The sequence below is a fragment of the Nothoprocta perdicaria genome, unplaced genomic scaffold, assembly GCF_003342845.1.
Source record: "Nothoprocta perdicaria isolate Ctin4 unplaced genomic scaffold, notPer1 scaffold_1, whole genome shotgun sequence".
Classification (NCBI taxonomy): domain Eukaryota; kingdom Metazoa; phylum Chordata; class Aves; order Tinamiformes; family Tinamidae; genus Nothoprocta; species Nothoprocta perdicaria.
The window spans coordinates 7646996-7667052 of record NW_020454093.1 but is presented as its reverse complement, the minus strand read 5'-3'; the positions used below and the strand labels follow the sequence as shown (position 1 = coordinate 7667052).

Sequence of the window (20057 nt, the reverse complement as noted above, 5' to 3'; positions counted from 1 at the left end):
TGTATGAGCAACCATCCCTGTCCACTTTATGACACATCGAAGCCTTAAGTACATACAAAAATGAGTGGAGAGAAAAAAAAAATGGATTTTCTAAATTTGGCCTCATTAACACAGAGCTAAGAAAACTGCCTTTTTCTAAATGATGCACCTTAATTATGAAAGCTTTTATTTTGGTGTCCCTGCTTGAGCAGGAGAGTTGGACTAGATGATTTCTACAGGTCCCCTCCAACCTCAACCATTCCGTGATTCTGTGTGATTTTTTTTTTTATTCTTATTTTGCATGTTTCTTCCTTGTAGAATTGAATTGGGCAGTTTACATTGGATCATTGGATTTTCGGATTTATATAGTTAATTATAAAAAATACTGACAAAGAAAGCATTTGTAAATGTGGGATTATAGACAGATTATGGATTAGAGGCATTTTTAATGTGTTTTTCTTTTTGTGTCACCCTTTACAGAGAACATGGGGCAATGCAAATCTCTGGAGTACCAGCACCTGCCTGCACATAAGTTCTTAGAAGAAGGGGAATCTTATTTAACGCTGGCTGTGGAAGTAGCACTGATAGGGCTGGGACAGCAACGAATAATGCCAGATGGCTTGTATGCACAAGAGAAGGTTTGTCGAAATGAGGAGCAGCTCATTTCTAAGCTACAGGAAATTGAATTGGATGATACTCTGGTGAAGATTTTTCGAAAACAAGCAGTCTTCCTATTAGAAGGTAGCTCAATATAGATGCTAACTGCTTCTTTAAACTGTCTTCAATTACAATTTCAAAATTTTCAATTTAAATTTTCAATTTAAACTGTCTTCCTCTGGAAGATGACTTCCGAATAAGTTGTTTTTCCAGCAAAATTTCCATCCCAGTCAATACATTTCAGATATCACATGACTGTAGAGATAAAGCATTTACTAAAGGCCCTTAATTTTTGTCGTATTTTTTTCTTTAGATTTGCTGCTTGTTATGAACTCAGTGTCCTAATTATACAACCCAGGCCCACAGTTAGATAATAAAGCCATTTGATTGTCATCAATAATTCTCATGTAGCAAAATTATTCATTCATTTTTAGTCTGGAAAAGGACTGGCAACTTTGTAAAAGATGAAGATTTTTATCTCAACTAAATTTACAACTGATGGGAGCAAAAACAGCATTTTTTTTTTGGTAGGACTCAAAAAATGCGTGTCATACATAAAAATTTCAATACGTGGTAAAATATTGAGGTTTACATCCTGACTTGGTGACTAAATTTTGGTCAAGGCAAACAATTCATGTTTTGGAATCATCATAATGGACTGCTGTAAAAGGAGTGGAAAAAATGCTTATTTTACCTTAGCTTTAAAAAGGTCTTAATATGTGGTACTTGAATCCTATTTTCAGAGGGTTCTGAGGTTCTCTTTTTTTTTTGTTCTCTCTCTCTCTGTTTTTTTTTTTTTTTTTCTTTTTAAATAGAAGCAAATACTTAAAGCAGTCAGATAGTCAGATAGTCCAAGGCATAGTCCAAATTTTTGATTGCTTGCTCAAGAGAGAATGCACTGGTGCTCTAGCTAGTTATGAACAGTTATACAGGTCAGAGAGTTTTTGATTGCCTTCTGTAAGAAATATGCCTTTTAAGACTTCTTTTTTATTATAAATGATGCAGTATGTTGGTTAGGCCTCTCAGCTTTCAGTCTATTATTGCTCAGGTCCTTAAAGACTTTGGTACCTGCTGACGGTGCCGTCTGTGGAGAAGCTGCAGCAGGCTGAGAGCTCCCGTTGTGGTGCAGGTCTGCTGCAGTTCCATGGCTTTTGGACAAGGGCAGCTACTCTCTGGATTCAGCTATTACCAGCCACCGTATCCTACAGTTTACTGAATTGATCTGCTGCATTTATTTACTGACAAGGCTGTTTCACAGGGGAAGAGCAAGGTTTATCTCAAGTGTTCCCTGATACGTCCAGTTCACTGTTTTGATCACTGATACTGTTTTCATGATTGCCAAGAGTAGTGAACGAGTGATCGTAGCGGGGAGCCTGCTGAAGTAACTGCCTAGGAAATTGCTGTAGTGAGAAACAGGGGACAGGGGTTCAAGTATTGCTTGACTGTGTGCTAGGAAATGTGACTTTCCTGCAGTAGCTTCGGTTTGCTCCAGCTTAGACAGAAACTGCCAGCTCTCATGGAGGAAAAACTATGCAGCGATTTAAGATCCTAATCATATCAATTGTATTTTTATCGTTAAAGACCTGTAGATGTAATAAAGAGGGCGTAATCCAATATTAAGCTGATTTCTAGACTGTTAATATAGATTAATGCCTACTGTGTGTAGCTACCATCTGAAGATAGACTGTATTGCAAGAACTGCTCTGTTTTAGTTTTTGCCTGACTGCTACGTTAATGATGGCACATCTTTCCATATAGATGCTTTGTCATGCAATGCTCAGGTCCTAACTTACCTCTCTTGACTGGACCACCAATTGGCACACATGCATGGGAAGGCTTCCTTCACTGAGCCATGCAAGATGGTTTTGAATGGCTTTGGACTTCATTTCCAATGACTATATGAGACTTGAAAATCTTCAGTGACATTTCTTTTGTAATCTGCCCCAGTCTTCAGACACATCCACCTGCAGAGTTGAGATTTTTTCATGCTTGGTGCTTTTTACCTTTATGTGCTAAGGCACCAGGAAGAATTGCTGAAGCTGCTGTGCTGGTCTAGGTTGTTACTGGCTCTCATGAAGCTCCCTGACCTGTGCAGCAGGAGAGGCTGATGGAGCTCAGTTCTCCCCATCTGCCTCAGTGCAGGGTTGTGCACATCAGTTTGAATGCCCACTGCAGCCTGTTCAAAAGGTCCCTGTGAGAAGAGGAAATTCTCTTCCTGTAGTAAATTTTGTAGCTCCTGACTGCTATCTGTGCAATAATTATTCTGTAATGCTTAGCTTAAGATTCTTATCCTCTATCTTGCAACATGTAATGCCTCAACCTCTAACTGTTGACATAAAAAAAACCTTCATGACACAATTCTCCTATTAACAGAAACAACAGCCTTAAGGTTTCAGGAAAAATATGAAAATGGGATTCATAGGCATCATGAAGCTCAGAATTCAATAAGGCAATAGCTGGTTTTACTTCTTTTAAAAATCATCTCATCCTTTGCTAGTCCTGGAATTACTATTAGGAAGCTGTAGTAGTGCACTGACTGCGAGCAAAATCGGTAGCCCCAACCATGGGGATACAATGGGTTTTCTCAAGAGCAAATATAAATTCAAGACAATGTGCCTGTGAGAGACCAACAAAACTGGCTTCAGTGCAAGATCTGACCCACTCTTCTCTGGGGACAAAGCCACAGAATTATTTAAATGCCTAATATCAGATTAAATTAATAGGAATTAGGTGCTGCAGTAGTGATTGGTTACATAATTACTACCGAAGATCTGTGTTTTTCCAGTGTAAACACATTCTGGCAGATCTGTGATCAACTATTCATGTACCACTGGACAGTACACAGGGATTTATGCACACAATAAAACTGTGCAGGGGCAAAGCAGGGATTATCACCTTCCACTTGTGCATGCCATAAACCTGTTGAACAAACCCCACGGAGCACTAGAACCATTCAGTCATTTGTACTTGCACCAGTTGTGCGCTGCTACTGTGCAGTTTGCAGCCTGTTTCCTTATCTCATAGAATATACAGCATGTAATATATGTAAGCATTTCCCCCAAAATACCAATATAGCTTTAACTCTTGTACAGCAGTCTCTGTCTCTTAGTACCAATTACAAATCCAAGAGATAGACAGTGTTTTTAAAGATCTAGAAGTTTTGAGGGGGAATTAACACTCTGTAAAGATTGTCATTCTCTCTCTTTCACACAGCTGGACCATATAGTGGTTTGGGTGAAGTCATCCATCGAGAGAGCGTTCCAATGCACACATTTGCCAAGTATCTCTTCACCTCTCTCCTACCTCATGATGCTGAATTGGCATACAAAACTGCACTGAGAGCCATGCGGTACGTATCCACAGCTTGTGTAGGCAGGGCAAGAAGAAAACTGCTGGGAGAGGGTATGGAAATCAAATTGAGACTTTTGTTCTAAAAGAAGCATTCTTCCAATTAAGAAGAAATTACTTTGGTTCTGTCACCTATAAAAGCAAGTGACGTGTGTAGTAAGTACAGTATAATCATTTATAAATGTACAACTTTTTATTTCCTATTGTAGAACAGAATTCTGTTCTAAATCTTTCCTTCTAGGACTGTACTGTCACGAATGCAACTTTGTGTTAAACAGCGACAGCTTTAGCACACATGTTCTCACGTGTGTGTGTAGTGGTAATAGAGGGCAAATGAGGAAAGAGGTATCTCACCAGGAGCATGACTCTTCTTTAGTGATGGAGATGTCAGGTCTCAGGATCTCCTGCTGCATCGCCTGTTCTGCGGGACTGTCTGTGCCACCAGCTTCCTGTATAAATTAACTCTAGATAGTAAACCACACCATATCATGTAGTGTGAACCAGTAAATTTTTGTGTGCTTCATCACTAAGCATTCTTGCACAGTCCTAGGGGAACACTGGATTTCAAATGGAATATATCATATGACAGCAAAATGTCTGACTTATCTCATTTGTCTTTGGTAGTTGGGAAAAAGTTGCTTCTCAGGGACAGATCTGTGACTGCTGGCTTTATCTCTGGGAAGGCTGAATTGTTATTGGTGACTAAGAAGGTCCTTCTGAAGGAAGTTTCAGCAACTTAAATGATAAATGGTAAATCTGTGCTGTACACAGTGAGGGAAGTAACTAGTCCCAACTGGATTGCCTTGGATTTGGTTGCTGTCAAGAATTCAGAGTAAATAGTGGTTGACAAAGAGGAGCCACAACTGATTACTAGGATCATATCAAGTTCCAGAATAAAAACATGAGTATTGGGTTTTCCAGGTCATCATTATCAGGAGTGATTGCACTGTGGTTGAAGGACATGCTATCAACATAAGTACTACTGAAATTACATGCATATTAATCAGATAGATTATATCTCGGTGGTTTGTAGATGCATAGTTTCTCCAGAAAGCAAAACAGAAGGATGTAAGATCAGAAAGTTGACTAGGCCACTTAAGTACAAGTAAATGTATCCATAGCCCTGGTCATATCAGATCAGCAAGACTGTACAAAATGTGCATTAGAAAAAAAAAAAGGACAGATCCATTTTCTGTGTGTGAGATTATGTGTGTCGGGAGACTAAGATGCTAAACCATGCTGAAGAGCTGCAGTAGACTTCCCACAAGAGTTTCACACAGTGCACTGAACGCCTCAGTGAAGGTGAAGGCAACGTGCCATTCCTCGGCAACAAGGACTTGGGATTTTCCCAGAAACTAATCATCACGGAAAAGAAATTTTTCTGGCAAAACAACTGAAAAGAAAAAAAAAGTAGGATCCTGAAAGATTCAAGATGATGAAATCTCCAGTAAGTCTTGGGGAGTTCCAGCCATCTTTTGGTATGAGGGTGCCATCTCAAACAGACCGGAATGAGAAGAAGACATCTGTTCTGTCTGCTAGAATCACAGGACACACCAGCATAATTGGGGCTATTCTTCTTAACCCCCTTTGCCATCACTTTGTAAAGCAGATGAGACGTACGCTCTAGACAGTAATCAGTCTCTACAGTTTGGTATTTTGCACTCTTCAGATATGAGGACTTGCTACCTTGAATTGTGGCGATGTGGACACTTGCTAATCCATCTCAGTACTGCTCAAAAATTCTCTTAAGATTATACTTTCCATTAACATCTGTCAGATAGCTCAGAAGTTCAAAGGAAAAAAAGTCTGATATAAACAAATAAGAAGCTAATTTAATGTTGCTTGAGTGGGAAAGAAGACAAACATGAAGACTGAGTATCTGTCTGATGGTTGTGAGGTGGGACTGCTCGTAAGAATGAAATTAACTCTGCACTTCTTCCCTGGCAGGAAGGAAATAGCCACAGCATGGATGAAAACCTTCTCTGGAAGTTTTACACCTAAATCTTTTTGCACAGCTGCTTGCTTTTAGGAATATTGCATCTTCCTTCCTTCCTTTAACGTATTTCAAAAAAGTTAACTTCCCAGGACCACATCATACCTAGCTGCTCTTAACGTATAAAAGTTGGTCTAAATTTGAGAGAGGTCAGCTCTGGTTTTTTTGTCTCTCTGCAATAAAATCTTCTACTTCATCTTTTGGAGTCATTTTCTTTGTGTTTGGAAAATCCAGTATGATGTGCATGGAAGCTGAGACCTTAGTGCCCCCTGCCTCGACCTCAGGTCAAGCAGGACGGTATGTGCAGTCCTTGGTGGTCGCTTCTATCTAGAACTGTCTGCTTGCAGCATTGAAACATACGGAGTGGAGATTTGGAGAATGTGGATCTGCTGTGACCTAGTTGACTGCTCACTTGGAATCTGAACTTGAATATACTTAGATTGACTGATGCCGTGTGAAACCTGAATTTCATCTGGGCTTTACGAGCCAGGCTTTAATGACAATGTTTAATCATGAGGTAGCTTTGCTAACTCCTAGCTGAATAATTGATGTTTGAAAGAAAAAGAAAGTGAAGAATGTTACATTCCCTGCAGCCTGTGCTTGTTCTGATGCTCCCTAATCTTGCCAAAATTGCATGAAAGACACCAATTCACAGCAGCATTTCTTTTCACAGCAAAGGAACATAGAAGCTGGCAGTGGAATTCAAACTGACAAAAGATTTCCCCAAAACAGCCTCTTCCTTTCATGCTCTTTGTGTATTTAGTGTTACTCATAACCTAATAATCCCTTTTGCTCTGTTTATTGAAACCATTTAATAATACTTTTTTTCCCCCTTTCTCTCTGTGCTTGGAACATATCAACTAAAGAATTTGCATGTATTTTATTTTTACCTATGCAAAGCTAAAGACGTTTCTTTGTGGTACTAAGGAACTGATTTGACTTCTAATACAAATCGAAAGTGAAGTTAGTTGAGTTTTTATCCTATTACCATGCTTCATATGTTTCAGAAAATGTTAGTACAACTTGCTGATGGTTATTTACAAGATGTGTTATATTTATGTATGCCTGCTAGATTCCTGAGCTTATGTTCAAGATGACATTTCTCTGCAGATTCTTAAGGGTATGCTTGTATGCCTCAGGAACCTATGCAAAACTGATGGACTTTCTTCTGCATTTTAAAACTGTCTTAAAGGTCTCCATTCTTGCTGTGAAAAAAACCTCATGCCATTCCAGTTCCTTAAAGATCTTAGGTATTTATTTAAGTGAAAAAAATAGTAATATATATTGAAATTAGCCTGTTTCATAAGGAAAATATTATCACAAAGCATCACAATGAATTTGATTTTTAATATTATTCAGTATTTTTGATATTGTTGACAAATAGATCCGGCTTCCTTTGTCCTCCTAGATGACTTCTGGTAAAAAGTCACTTGGAGATGAAAAATGGTAGAAATAGAAGCTTGGATCACAATTAGATTTTTGTATGTTCAGAGCTGGTGCATCCATCAGGCAATGCGACTGCATCGAGTTTGCCCACGTGGACTTTTGAGATAGAGTACAGGCATGTGAGAGCATTTGGTGGGATGAGTGTGAGGGAGTTATATTGAGTATACATAGACTGAGACAAACTTACAGTATATCTGTTGTGAAGATGCACCTTTACCTGCAGCTCCTGTAGAAGCAAGCTAGCTCTGCTCCTGGTCATGTTACAGCAGTCTCAGCTGAGAGGATCAGAATGGTCTTCAGAAAACTTCTGAGAATTCAAACACATCAGTCATTCACTTGCACTAGCTTTGAGCTAGTTACTTTAGATCTAGCCTGGGTTGTGTCCACATGAGCGGTATTGTGGATATATCTTGAGATAGGATCATGTTACTGCTGCGTGTGACCTTCTACAGCATCTCCCTGGTGTCTGATGAAGTAGGATGTGTGTTCCAGCTGGGGGTACCAGTCGTGGTGCAGCAGCTGGGAGAATTTCCCCCCGTTACGGAGGATGTTGCACTGGCAGTCAGCACACACACAAGCACACAACACTTCCAGGCTTCTGTTGTTATCTGGTAGCAAGCAAGAGGACTCTCTGACAGGGAACAGTCAGCAAGTTACAGGAGTGAATCATTAGAGATTGTTCAGTGTAGGAGCACACCAGCAGATAACACTCTTTCCCTTTGCTGTAACTTGTCAGACCCTTGTGACTGCTCGGGAAGCTAAGACATTAATGCTAATCAAGGAACCAACCATTAGAAAGGTTTTGCTTCAGGACATTGTCTGTTATCATCATCTGACATCTTGTTAACCTTTCATATCCTGAACCTAAGCTTTATTGTTTTGAATAAAACAATTTTCCTTCACCCACTTTTACTTTTTGTGTTAGCATTTATCTTATTTAATGCATTGCCTTTGGGTGGAAGTGAGGCCATTAGATGAGTTTCTGCTATGGACCATCAGTTCTGTTGTAGTTGTCAAAAACACATGTAGTGATTTTGAGTTTTCTACATAGGAATTCTGTTCTATACATAAGACTGTGTTACACTGGAGCATATACAGAGAAATCAATGTTTCAGGATGAGAATCTGAAAAGTAACTTTAAATAAAAGTTCCTCTGTCAATGTTGTTTGAGACCTTAACCTTGAATTACATTACATTATATATTTGGAAGGCAGGAATTTAAGGGCTTTGAATGTAGTTCATAGTTGTAGAATAAAATGTACTATTTGTGTCTGAATATATTGCAAAATCAAAATCCAAACAGCTTGTTGAATAATCCTGCTCATTTTCTTCTGCTGCATAATTTTAAAGTGAAGAAAGTTACACTTGCATATGGAATAATACTGGAAAATGTTTACGTGTTCTCAGTATGAATGAGAACATCTCCACTTCCCTGGCAGGGTTGTGATTCAGCACTGAAACAACAGCAACAAAAAGGCAATAGCACTATGGATTATGAGAAAGTCTTTGCTGCCTTGGCTAATGAATAGCTTAATTGTCCAGTCAGTTCCTATAGCTGCCCACTTCTATAGTCAAGTTTGGATAATGGACTTTGAAGCTTCCTCCCCAAAAGTAGTAATTGTGCAATATCCCTTTTTGTACCTTAAAAAAAAAAAAAAAAAGGCATGTTTGTGTTTTTTTTAAGAGTATTTTTGTGACTTTAGTTTTGCTCATGGGTAACCAGATGCAGTGATGATTGAAGAGAGTTTCTGCCTTTTCTTTCAGTTTGCTAGTATTGGAATCTACGGCTCCGTCGGGAGACATGTCCCGCCCACACCACATTGCGTCAGTCGTTCCAAACCGGTATCCCCGCTGGTTCACCCTAAGTCACATTGAATCCCAGCAGTGTGAGCTGGCATCAACCATGCTAACAGCAGCCAAAGGTACGGTGCTGTCAGCTACGTACTCAACTAAATGCATGTTTTTAATATTACATAGAGTAAACAGATTTTAAAACCTGTGGTGAGGAATCCGAGTTATAGGCTGACAGTAGTGTGAAATAGCAACAACAGACTGAACTGACTTAAGCCTGTCACTTCATTTCCTAGCAAAGGAGTTAACGTAGCTGGGTGGAAGCCAGATGGGCTTGATCTGAGGCTGATGAGACAGCTCTTTGTTCTTCTGACACCGTGTAGACTCTGAGACCCAGGAGTGGACAAATCACTTCCAGAATTCAGAAACCAAGATGACTTTCTGGCATGTACTGAACTAGCACCACCAGGCTTTAGTGCAATTTGTGCTGTCTTGTGTCTTTTGTTCATATATGATTTAATTACAGAGGGTTCATAAAAACAAAATGTATGTAACTGAAACACCATATTATTGCTGTAGCACTGACAGGCTCGGTTTTAATGCAGCTCTGGATGTTTTGGAAGGTTGTTGCATTTTGGTGAATGTGTTTACACCTTGCAGGTGATGTTCGGAGGCTGGAAACAGTGTTAGAATCCATCCAGAAAAATATCCACTCCTCATCACACATCTTCAAACTCGCGCAGGATGCATTTAAAATAGCAACACTCATGGACAGCTTGCCGGACATCACTCTTCTGAAAGTTTCTCTGGAGCTGGGCCTTCAGGTATTTCCCTTGCTCGGTATTGCTATAGCAGAAGACAGGAGTTCGACCCTGCCTTGGTGGGTCAGCTCTTCTGAAATCCCTGAGGACCATACGTGCTTGGGCTGTGTCTGGAGCGTTTGGGTTCTGTTTGCTGGTGCTCAGGGCAGCTGGCTGGTGAGCACAGAGCGAGGGCGCCTTGGCCCTGCCGGGTGAGGCTGGCCTGGCAGCGGCGGCTCCGGGGCGTCTGCCCCTTTGGTGGTGACACAGGAACACCACAAACGCCCTCAGGAGCCTTTTCAGGACAGCTAGGGGGCAAAAGTACTGTGCGTGCCGGAAAAGAGAATAAGCAGAATTGCACCTGATCATTTTCAGGTCTGGGAGGGGGTTTCCTAGCTTTCCTTTCTTTTTTCCCCCCTTAACTTCCTGGCTTTGCCTTCCCCCCCAACTCCCCAGACAAAATTTGGAAGGTGCTTGCTGAATTACTAAAGAAAGTCAAGATTAGGCATAACGTCCTGTTTCTAAAGGAGAGACTGTGTTAGCAGTAGCCCCCTTCTTCCCTCATCAGAGGAGAATCAAATCATAAGCTCTACAGGCTCTGGGATGGTCATCCACATCAGACTGCTTGAAGGGTGCAAGAACTTGAGATGAGTTTTAAGCCTCTTAGTTACAAGCCAATAGGAGATAGCTAAGTTTTAGATACCTTCAGTAATATTGCCTTACACTGATGAATCTTGGAGTTTACACAGTTCTTTTCAACAAAAATAAATCTCTTCATCCCTCCTCAGGGAGTTCTTCAAAAAAAACATGCAAAGATCAGAAAACCATTTATTACTTTACTTCAGTAAACAAAGCTCCAAAGACTTCTGGGGAAAGGATGTTATCCCAGTTCCTTCTCATGCCAAAGAGAAAGGTACTATTTGCCTATTTTAGACTTTTAGAACCTAAAAACTTCAAATCAGAAAGCTGAGATTCTCTGTGCTTTGCTAGCCTTTCTCATTCCCAAAGTTGCCGTGGAAATCTGCATCTTTTTTTTCGCGTCTCAGTACATTTCTGCCTTAAATGTTTGCTTTCTTGAGAAAGCTCCGTATATTTAACCTGTGTGTCATCTCGAGTATTCACCAAATGTCATTCAATGCTATCAGCACATTTTGAACATCCCTGTATTGATACACACTCATGATGGGCTCATGAGAACGTCCTCAGTGAGCTCCAACGAAAGAAACGCCGTAAGCCCTTTCCTTCTCCCAAACTCTAGTCGTTGGAATGAACTGGTAGCACTTGTCCACTGTTTTCCCCAAGCTTACTAAGGTAATTTGTAAAGGTGTGTAACACTTTGCTGATAGGAAATTCCTTATTGTTGTGTACTTCTGTATACTCTGTATTGTTGTGTACTTCTCTGCAGTTACATTCTTCCCACAAAGGCACCATCCTTAATGGCCCCTGGATGCTTCCCCCAACAAATTTAATGGCAGTTAGATTGTCTTTATTCATGGTCTAGTATCTGACCACCTGTGACATTTTTGTGCCCCAGGAAGCTCTGTTTAATGCCTCCCAACGTAAAGGGAGCAGCAGTGGCCTTGCAGGTGCTCTGCATTGCCTCTGACCTGTGACACTGCCAAGTTTGCCCACTTGGGCAGAGGAGATAAATGCCATCATTTTCACAGCGCAGTCACTGCGATTTCTGTGACAGAAAAAGCCCTTCCATGATTTCAGATTTGGGAGTAGGGTATGGACTCCTGTGTCCTTTCTCCCTCTTCCTGGTGCCTGAGGGCTATTAGCATAGTTTAAGTGAATGAGCCAAGGGAAGACATTTAAGTTGGCTGCAGAAAGAGATCATCAGCGTGGCAAGGAGGCATAGAGCATCTCAGGTGTATTCTGCCTGTAGTACCTTGCAGTCATGGAAGTTGTACCATCATCAGGCACAGGCAGGGCTTCCATTCCTCCTCCTGGGGTGTGCTACATCTGTGTTACATCTCTGTACACATGTGGAGTTGTACAGAACTGCTGAGCACATTAGTGAAGGTGATCAATTAATATGCATTTGGCAAATAGTGTACTTTTCCTGAGAGCATATTAAAAAAATTCTCATCCTAATGTGCATGATTTTGCATTGGTTAGTTGTCTGTTGCTGTATTTCTTGCATTGTGAGATCTCCTGTTCTTCTAAACAAGAAAATATTTTAAAAAATCCAGCACAACAGATTATTCTCTGTGGGGGAGAGCTTGGCTTTCACATAAGCTGCATAATTCACAGGGCTGTGTCCGTCTCTGCATTTTCAGACTTACTGACCTATTCAGAAGTTCTCTTCACTTGACGGCATGGATCTTGGATAGGTCAGTTCTTTGCCTGCATGGTTAAGCTGTAAATTCACTTGGTTCCTTCTTGGTCCAGATGTCAATACATGCTTTATATTAAATCATTAGAGCTCTTTTTTTTTTAATCATCAAGAAAGGCCTCTTTTTTAGTATGCTCAGTTTTTCACAGTTTAATGAACTCAAAGAATATATAATACTGTGCAAAAGACTTTATTCTAGAACAGTTTGAGTCATGAAATTTCTTGAAACCAGGTTTGCTGGTGCTTTGCTCTTAAGCTAGTACAGCCATTATAGCCACTATGTTTGCTGAAGGCTTTTGTGACAGATCATTGTTTTACAGCCACCACAGGGAGGAAAATCATCACTTGCAGAGAAGTCGTTATTCACACAATTTTTTTTTCTGTTTCCTTCCACCATCAGTAGCAGAATTCCATCTTTATCAGTCTCTAACCTTTTTGTACATTCTCTTGCATTTATTCCCTCTCAGGTGGAGCTAAAAAATTGATCTTAGATCCTATGAGAGTTTTAGCCTTTGGTTTGCATGCCTAGACTCCTCAAGTCTCCATCAAAGGACAGAGTGAGTCAGTTGTGCTCCAAAGCATTTTAACTGGAGGATTTCTGCTTTTCTTCCAGAAGGGCTTCAAGAAAAAAACTGATTCTATATTCTGCCTCAGACATATTTCCATAATTTAAAAGGTGTCGGGTTGCTCCTTAGAAACCAGTGGCTTTCTTTGGAATTTCTCTTCCTGATCTGGTACTTCAATTACTGTTTAGTAGGAATGATACCATCATCACTGAAGCCCACAAGACCAATGGATTTCTTGCCCTGATATTTTGAGTGGAGAACAGCCACTTACCAAGCTCCCCAGTGTGCAGTCCCTGATGTTTGCCCACAATACGACTTCTGAAAGACCCTCTGTGCACTCAAACTCCACAGCAGTTGTTCAGTCTTCTCAATTACCCTATCTACAGCATATGACTAAATGAGGCAACAGTATGACAAAGAGGGTCACTTTGAAGTCACCTTAAAATTGGAAAGGGCTTGGGGGTAAGAACCTTCATACAAGTGCTGGTAAACCCAAGGTGTTTTATGAATGAATTTCATGAGTTTGACATAGAGAGAGCTCTGTGACTGACCTGTAGTAATGACTAAACAGTCATGTGTAGCACGGTCACTAATACTGTGAGGGGAAAACTGCTTGCTTCCTTCATTGAGGTGTCTGTGGCATCTTTCCAGTTAGCTGAACCAAGCTTTCCATGCAGTTTCAGATACTGAAACCACGTGCTTGTTGTTTGCTCGCATTTTGAGAAATAACAGTGATATAAACTAAGTAATGAGTAGTAACTGTGATATAAAATGGACATTACAATCAAAGCTTAAAAACAAAAGAATCCTGTTCTAGCATTCTTATGGTCTTAAGATAGGACTTCTTTGCATAGAGTTGTTTTAAAATGAGGGAAGCTATTGCTGTGGGCTTTTCAGTAATATCTGGGTCTGTCTAGAAGTGTGTACGCATATCTCTGCAGAATAAACAGCCAGTCAAATTGCAGTGCACAGTAGCTGCTGTCAGTATTGTTGAAGTCAGTGAAAAGATGTACAGATGTGGGGAAAAAGTGAACGAGCTGGTTTGCTCAACATGAATGGACACATTTCCACTTTAGAGACTGCCATTCATGGAGGGAGGAGTCACAATATAATTTAATTTGAATAGTTGGCTGTTGGGTTGGGTTGGTGGCTTTGTTCTGTGTTTTGTTTTGTTTCTTGAGAAAACAGTCTCTCCTCTGGCCTTGAAAGATTTGCAGTTGAAATTAGTCTCTGTGTGCTCCTCTGAGATAACTGAGCCATGTTCTTCAAGCCTTTTGACATGTCAGCTAAACTGAGGTGACAGAATGGAGACAGCAAGAGACTGCCATTGGAGTCTCACTGTATCAGAATAACTTGAAACCTTTATTGTTTGTATATTGCCTGGGTTTTGCAATTACTGGATTGATTTGTATTTTGTGTTGTTTTAAATAGGTGATGCGCATGACGCTGTCAACGCTGAACTGGCGGCGGCGAGAAATGGTGAGGTGGTTGGTAACATGTGCAACAGAAGTAGGTATGTTCTGGGATAGTGCTCGGGAACCCCGTCCTTTCATCAGCTAATCTTAAAGAGTTTTGTCAATGCCCAGACTTGCGAGTATCATATGCTTGCTGTTGTAAAAGTGTTGTAAAATTCCTTTGATTAGAAGACATTAATTATGATAATGACATAAGATTTTCTTGAGCATGTAATAAAATAAGCACAGGTCAGGTGAGACTTAGTTGAGCAACACAGTGTTGCTTATTTTTCCCCCACAAGGTAGGGGGTGAGCATGACCTCAGTAAGCTGGGGGGAGTGTTGTTCTTTCACATGACTCTTGTGATGTGGGGTATCCCAGTAAACTTTCCCTCTGCACTCCCTGTGGGGTCTGGGTTTGATGCTGCAGCAGAGTAAAGGCATGTTCTGCACCTTTGCCCACGTTCAGGTAGAGGTGCAACAGCAGTTGTGTCAGCTCTGTGCCGCTGGGAGTAGGAGGAACCAGAACGTGGCTGATGAGAATGCCTGAGTTGCCAGCACTGGTGCTGGAGACAGGATCTTGTAGGAGGCACTCTCGTTGTTTTTTAAGTCACGGGGTAAATCCAGGCTTAGAATGTAGTTCATCTTTGCAATGTGGCTGTGACATTGTGTAGGCTACTCCTCAGCAGCTGAAATGCAGACCAAATCCTAATGTACCCATCGTTAAGCCACCAGGGAAGAAGAATAAGGTGGGAGCGGACTCCAACCTCCTTCTTAGAGGACAGAAGTGGGAGGATAGTGTGTTTAGCAGGGCATCCTCTGGCAAAGTATAGACATGAACAGATGTCCTGCGTGTCCTGGGAGGAGACCTTTGGCTTGTGTACTCCAGTATCTACCTTGCAAGATGAGGATGGAGTATCTGAAAGTGAAGGGCATTAAAAACTGTGTAACTAACCATTCAGCAGCTGTAGTAGTGGGGGCAATAAAAGTACTATGATAAGGGAGCAAGTTTAATTGTCACTAGAGGTATTTCTGGAAAAAATGCCGTTCTCTGCATTTATTCTTTTCTCTTTCATATCTTTTGAGTTGGATTGAGTCTCAGTGATGGTTCTTGAGTTTCAGAACTTCAGAAAATTGCTGGTGCTTATTCTCTGGATCATTTTATCCTTTGCTTTGTGCTTAACTGGGAAATTAATGTTGTCAGTAGCTTGGGAAAATACAGCTTGCCTTTGAATGCCCTCAGCCGGAAAGTGGTTTGTCTGCAAATTTTCAAGCAATGTTCTTGTTTTATTGCTTTTATATCTTTTCTAAGATAATTATTACTGAGGCTATCTTACAGATATTAGTGCCTGGGTATTATTTTTTGCAGTTGCATATTGGCAAATAAAATGCAGGTTTTAATACCGCTTCAAATTAGTTTACATATTCTAATAGAAGTAGCCCATAAAGAACCTATAATGTCATGCAAAGTACTCTTGAGACTTAATCAAGTTGGTAAAGCAAGAAATCTGTTTATTTAAATGAAGACCTGGTGTTCTCTGGCCACGCTGGATTTTTGAACATGACTGAAGGGGTGCACGGGAAGCATCAAGAGTCCTACAGAGAAAATGAGGACCTTTGGGTGTGGTTTAGGCGGGCTCACAGATGTGGGTAAACTGCCTCGAGCAATAACAAGGCACTCTAGTTGCCTATAATGGCAATTTATGGAAGCCATCCGTCAGCCTTTCCCCCTTCCTCCCCCTGCCGTGCACACACTCACCAACAATAAGGTGATGCCAAGGAAAAATCCGCATTTCAAATACAAGCGAGTAGTGTATATTGCTTAGCACATTTCCATAATAAGGAGCTTGGTGTTCAGGTGCATATCGGTTTAGTGCAAGACCTGTGTGAAAACCTCTGCTCGGGCAGTGCGTGTGTGGAGAGGCAGGAGGGTTAAAGCTTTTTGTACCCCCATTTTTTTTAAGATGTGCTTATTATTAAATGGGATAATGTTTTATTGAGTCATTTAGAGTGCTTTAATGCTCTTTTGTGTGTGTGCACTGTACTTTGAGATGCACATGGAAAAAAATGTCTTTTTTAAAATGTCAAATGTGAGGGCTGCTTTTGAGTAATGCGATGAGATGTCAATTTTTTGAGCTCTGTAACTCCGCCCAAATGGGTCAGAACTCATTATCAAAATTACCTTAAATAACAAGTAGAACAACTTGGTTATCAAACCAGAAGACTAAAGCAGATTCTTACAGACCTTTCTGTTGTTGTTACTGTTCTCAGTGTCTTCACAGTTGCTGTAGAGGTTGCACAGTGGCCTGTATTTTCATATCCCTTTCCAGCCACGTTATCTGCTTTAGCCTTTCCTGCCGAGGTGGCTCCCCCTTCGTGGCACCGCCAACCTCTTAGCCTTTGTTCTGCTCTCTTGCTGAACACCTCTATCTGGTCGGTCTTATCGGTTGTGGCTAATGCTTTCTCTCTCTCTCGCAGGTGTTTATGCACTGGACAGCATCATGCAAAGCTGGTTTACACTTTTCACTCCAACAGAAGCCACTAGTATTGTTGCTACAACAGTGATGTCCAACAGCACCATTGTCCGCCTGCATCTGGACTGCCATCAGCAGGAGAAGCTGGCCGGCAGTGCAAGGACGCTTGCTCTACAGTGTGCCATGAAGGATCCTCAAAACTGTGCTCTCTCCGCACTGACCTTATGTGAAAAGGATCACATAGCTTTTGAGACCGCCTACCAAATCGTTCTCGATGCTGCTACGACGGGCATGAGCTACTCGCAGCTTTTCACTATCGCACGATACATGGAGCACCGCGGTTACCCCATGCGGGCCTACAAGCTGGCCACCTTGGCCATGACGCATCTCAACCTGAGCTACAATCAGGACACGCACCCTGCCATTAACGACGTTCTCTGGGCCTGCGCGCTCAGCCACTCCCTCGGGAAGAATGAGCTAGCAGCTATTATACCTCTGGTGGTCAAGAGTGTCAAGTGTGCAACAGTACTGTCGGACATCCTGCGCCGGTGCACTCTGACCACGCCGGGCATGGTGGGGCTTCACGGAAGGAGGAACTCTGGTAAGCTCATGTCACTGGACAAAGCGCCTTTGAGGCAACTCTTGGACGCCACGATCGGGGCCTACATTAACACGACGCATTCGCGCCTCACTCACATCAGCCCGCGGCACTATAGCGAGTTCATAGAGTTCCTCAGCAAGGCCCGAGAGACCTTCTTAATGGCTCACGATGGACACATCCAGTTTACACAGTTCATTGACAACCTAAAACAAATCTACAAAGGCAAAAAGAAACTGATGATGTTGGTTCGCGAGCGGTTTGGTTGACGAAAATGTGTGAATGGGGGGGGCGGGTGGGGGGCGGGAGGGGTGGTTTGTTTTTACTTGAGCCTGCCTTTGTATCCTTTTTAACTTAAAAAACAGAGCCACACCGGTATTATATGTGTATAGTTATATTGAGTTTGCAAACTAAACTGTCATGTTGTGAAAGTTTGTGTGTTTAATTTTTTTTTCCTTTTGTTTTTGTTTTTTTTTCTGTTTTGTATGAGAGAGAGGTTAAAAAAGGTTTGGTTTACACTGAGTATATGTTGTCAAGTGGCAAAAGCCCACATTGCTCTCCTGTTCTTTCTGTATACGTTCACAGCCTCAAAAAAACAAAACATATATTGCAATGGCTTTAAAAAACCAAACAAAACACCTCCATCCTGTGATAAGTACCTCGAATGGATTCAGCTTTACTCCTTTGTAACTCATCCTTACATTTCAGCATATTTAAACAAACCAACAAATGAAATACTAATAGTTAAAAGGCTGACCACGTGGCTTTGCAGTGCTGTTCATCCAGAAGCATGGCACACAATGCTTGTGCATGTGGAAACTTAGCGACTGTCAACATACATTCTCAGGGATTTATCAAAAAAAATTAAAAAAAGAATGAGAGCATTTATTGTACTGTATATATATTATAGTATATGTCTGAATATTGAAAAATATAACATTAACTAATTTATAAAAAAATCTATGTAATGCAAAATACTTGAAGCTGCAGTAGCTTGGTTTTAAACAAAAAAGAAAACCTATCAGAAGGACTAAAGTGCGCCTTGCTTCAGGGTTGGCTCAGGTGGTGAACTATATGCTGGGCATCTATGCAGAGCCACCTTTTGGATTGCATGGTTGGACTGATACCTATTGGGGGAAATTTTATATATATATATTTATACAACCTGTGTATACATATATATGTATACACACATACACACATGCTTGTAACAGGCACTATAGTAAAGAGGGACAACAAAAAAAAAAATACACAGCCAGAGCAGCAAGCCTTAGCATTAAGAATACAGTATGCCAGAATCGGGGTTTGTGCCTCCTAGCCTAGAAAACTTAAAGAAATATCCTTTTTGACACAAAACGCAAATTGTTTTCCAAAATGATTGACATGATACATTACGCCTTTGCAGTGAGCTAATAATAAGCTAACCTTTGTGCACAAATAACATATATATATATTATATATATATATTCTGCATAGGTATTTTGACTTTGTGCAGGACAGAAAGTTGTGTAGGTATGACTGTTCTACTTTTCAGTTTGTTTTTTTAATATATTTTATTTTCTCTAGAATTACTCAAACAAAAGCAGCCTTCTATCTTGCCTTGTCTTAATGCTTTAAAATAACCAAACTGGAGATCTAACTACCAAACTGTTCATTATATTATTAAATACCAACTTTGGTTACAGTATAGTGTCTTTACTTTAGCTGATGGTTCTGTATCCTTGTGCTTTTTAAAGCAGTTTTTATGTTTTGGTGCAAAAGTTGTCCAGTGTCTCTTGTTCCCTTCATTAGAGAACATGCTAGAGGTATGTTTGTAGGTATTTTTGTTTAGAAAAAACTATTTCATGCTCTCCATTTTATTTATTATAATAGATAAAAAGGTTGTACTTCATCACCCATGTAAACATGCTCATGAAGTTGAAAGTAATTAAGATTTGATACACTGATATCAATTTATTTATGTAACTAAATCACTGTTTTATAAACTTGTTAATGATCAACAATTTTTTTGTTTTGATTAAAATTAGTTTTTTGAAAGTTGATTCTGCCTCCTTTATGGTGTCTGTTACTGGAATGGAATTGTGCATGGATATTTCATAGACTTTAAACAGCAGCTTTGCACTTTGTATGTTCTGACAGCAAATAACATGACCACCAAGACCAGGAAAGAAATGCCATTGTGTGTTTGTTTGCTTTCTCAGGAAGCTGCTGAAGACTGACAGTGTTGCCACTCCTCTGCCAAAGATGGAAGACCCAGCACTTAAGAGGAAGGACCAAATGCTGCTTGTGGCTGAAGACACCTGGTCAGTACCGTGAACTGTAAGCCTTGCCCTGCTGCCCTGGTGCACAGCAGAGTGTGTGGAGGCACTGCTGTGACTCGAGTGGTTAGTTGGCTACAGATGGGAGTCGAGATGTCCTGCTTGCCTAAGTAAGCAATAAGTAGGTCTTGCTCTGGCAGTTCTTTGGCTTTTTATAGTATTCTGCAGCCCAGTCCACCTGGTCTGGAGTTCTTGCTGACCTGCTGACACCCAACATATCTGCTTCTGCTTTTCGGAGAGCTTTTCCCCTGTAGGAACTGTGACAATTTTTCCAGCCTTCAGTGAATACTGGGATA

At 40.8% G+C, this 20057-nt stretch overlaps 1 protein-coding gene across 1 annotated transcript in view; it reads left to right on the top strand.

Annotated features, from left to right (window-relative positions):
* Positions 1–18343, top strand: part of ZSWIM6 (zinc finger SWIM-type containing 6) — an 80274-nt gene extending 61931 nt beyond the window's left edge. The window contains exons 9-14 of the mRNA XM_026037103.1: positions 460–720; positions 3850–3985; positions 9188–9345; positions 9875–10038; positions 14350–14431; positions 16850–18343. Coding sequence (XP_025892888.1) covers positions 460–720; positions 3850–3985; positions 9188–9345; positions 9875–10038; positions 14350–14431; positions 16850–17712 — 1664 coding nt within the window. The 3' untranslated portion in view covers positions 17713–18343. The remainder of the gene's footprint in view (positions 1–459; positions 721–3849; positions 3986–9187; positions 9346–9874; positions 10039–14349; positions 14432–16849) is intronic.
* Positions 18344–20057: the final 1714 nt, after the last annotated feature.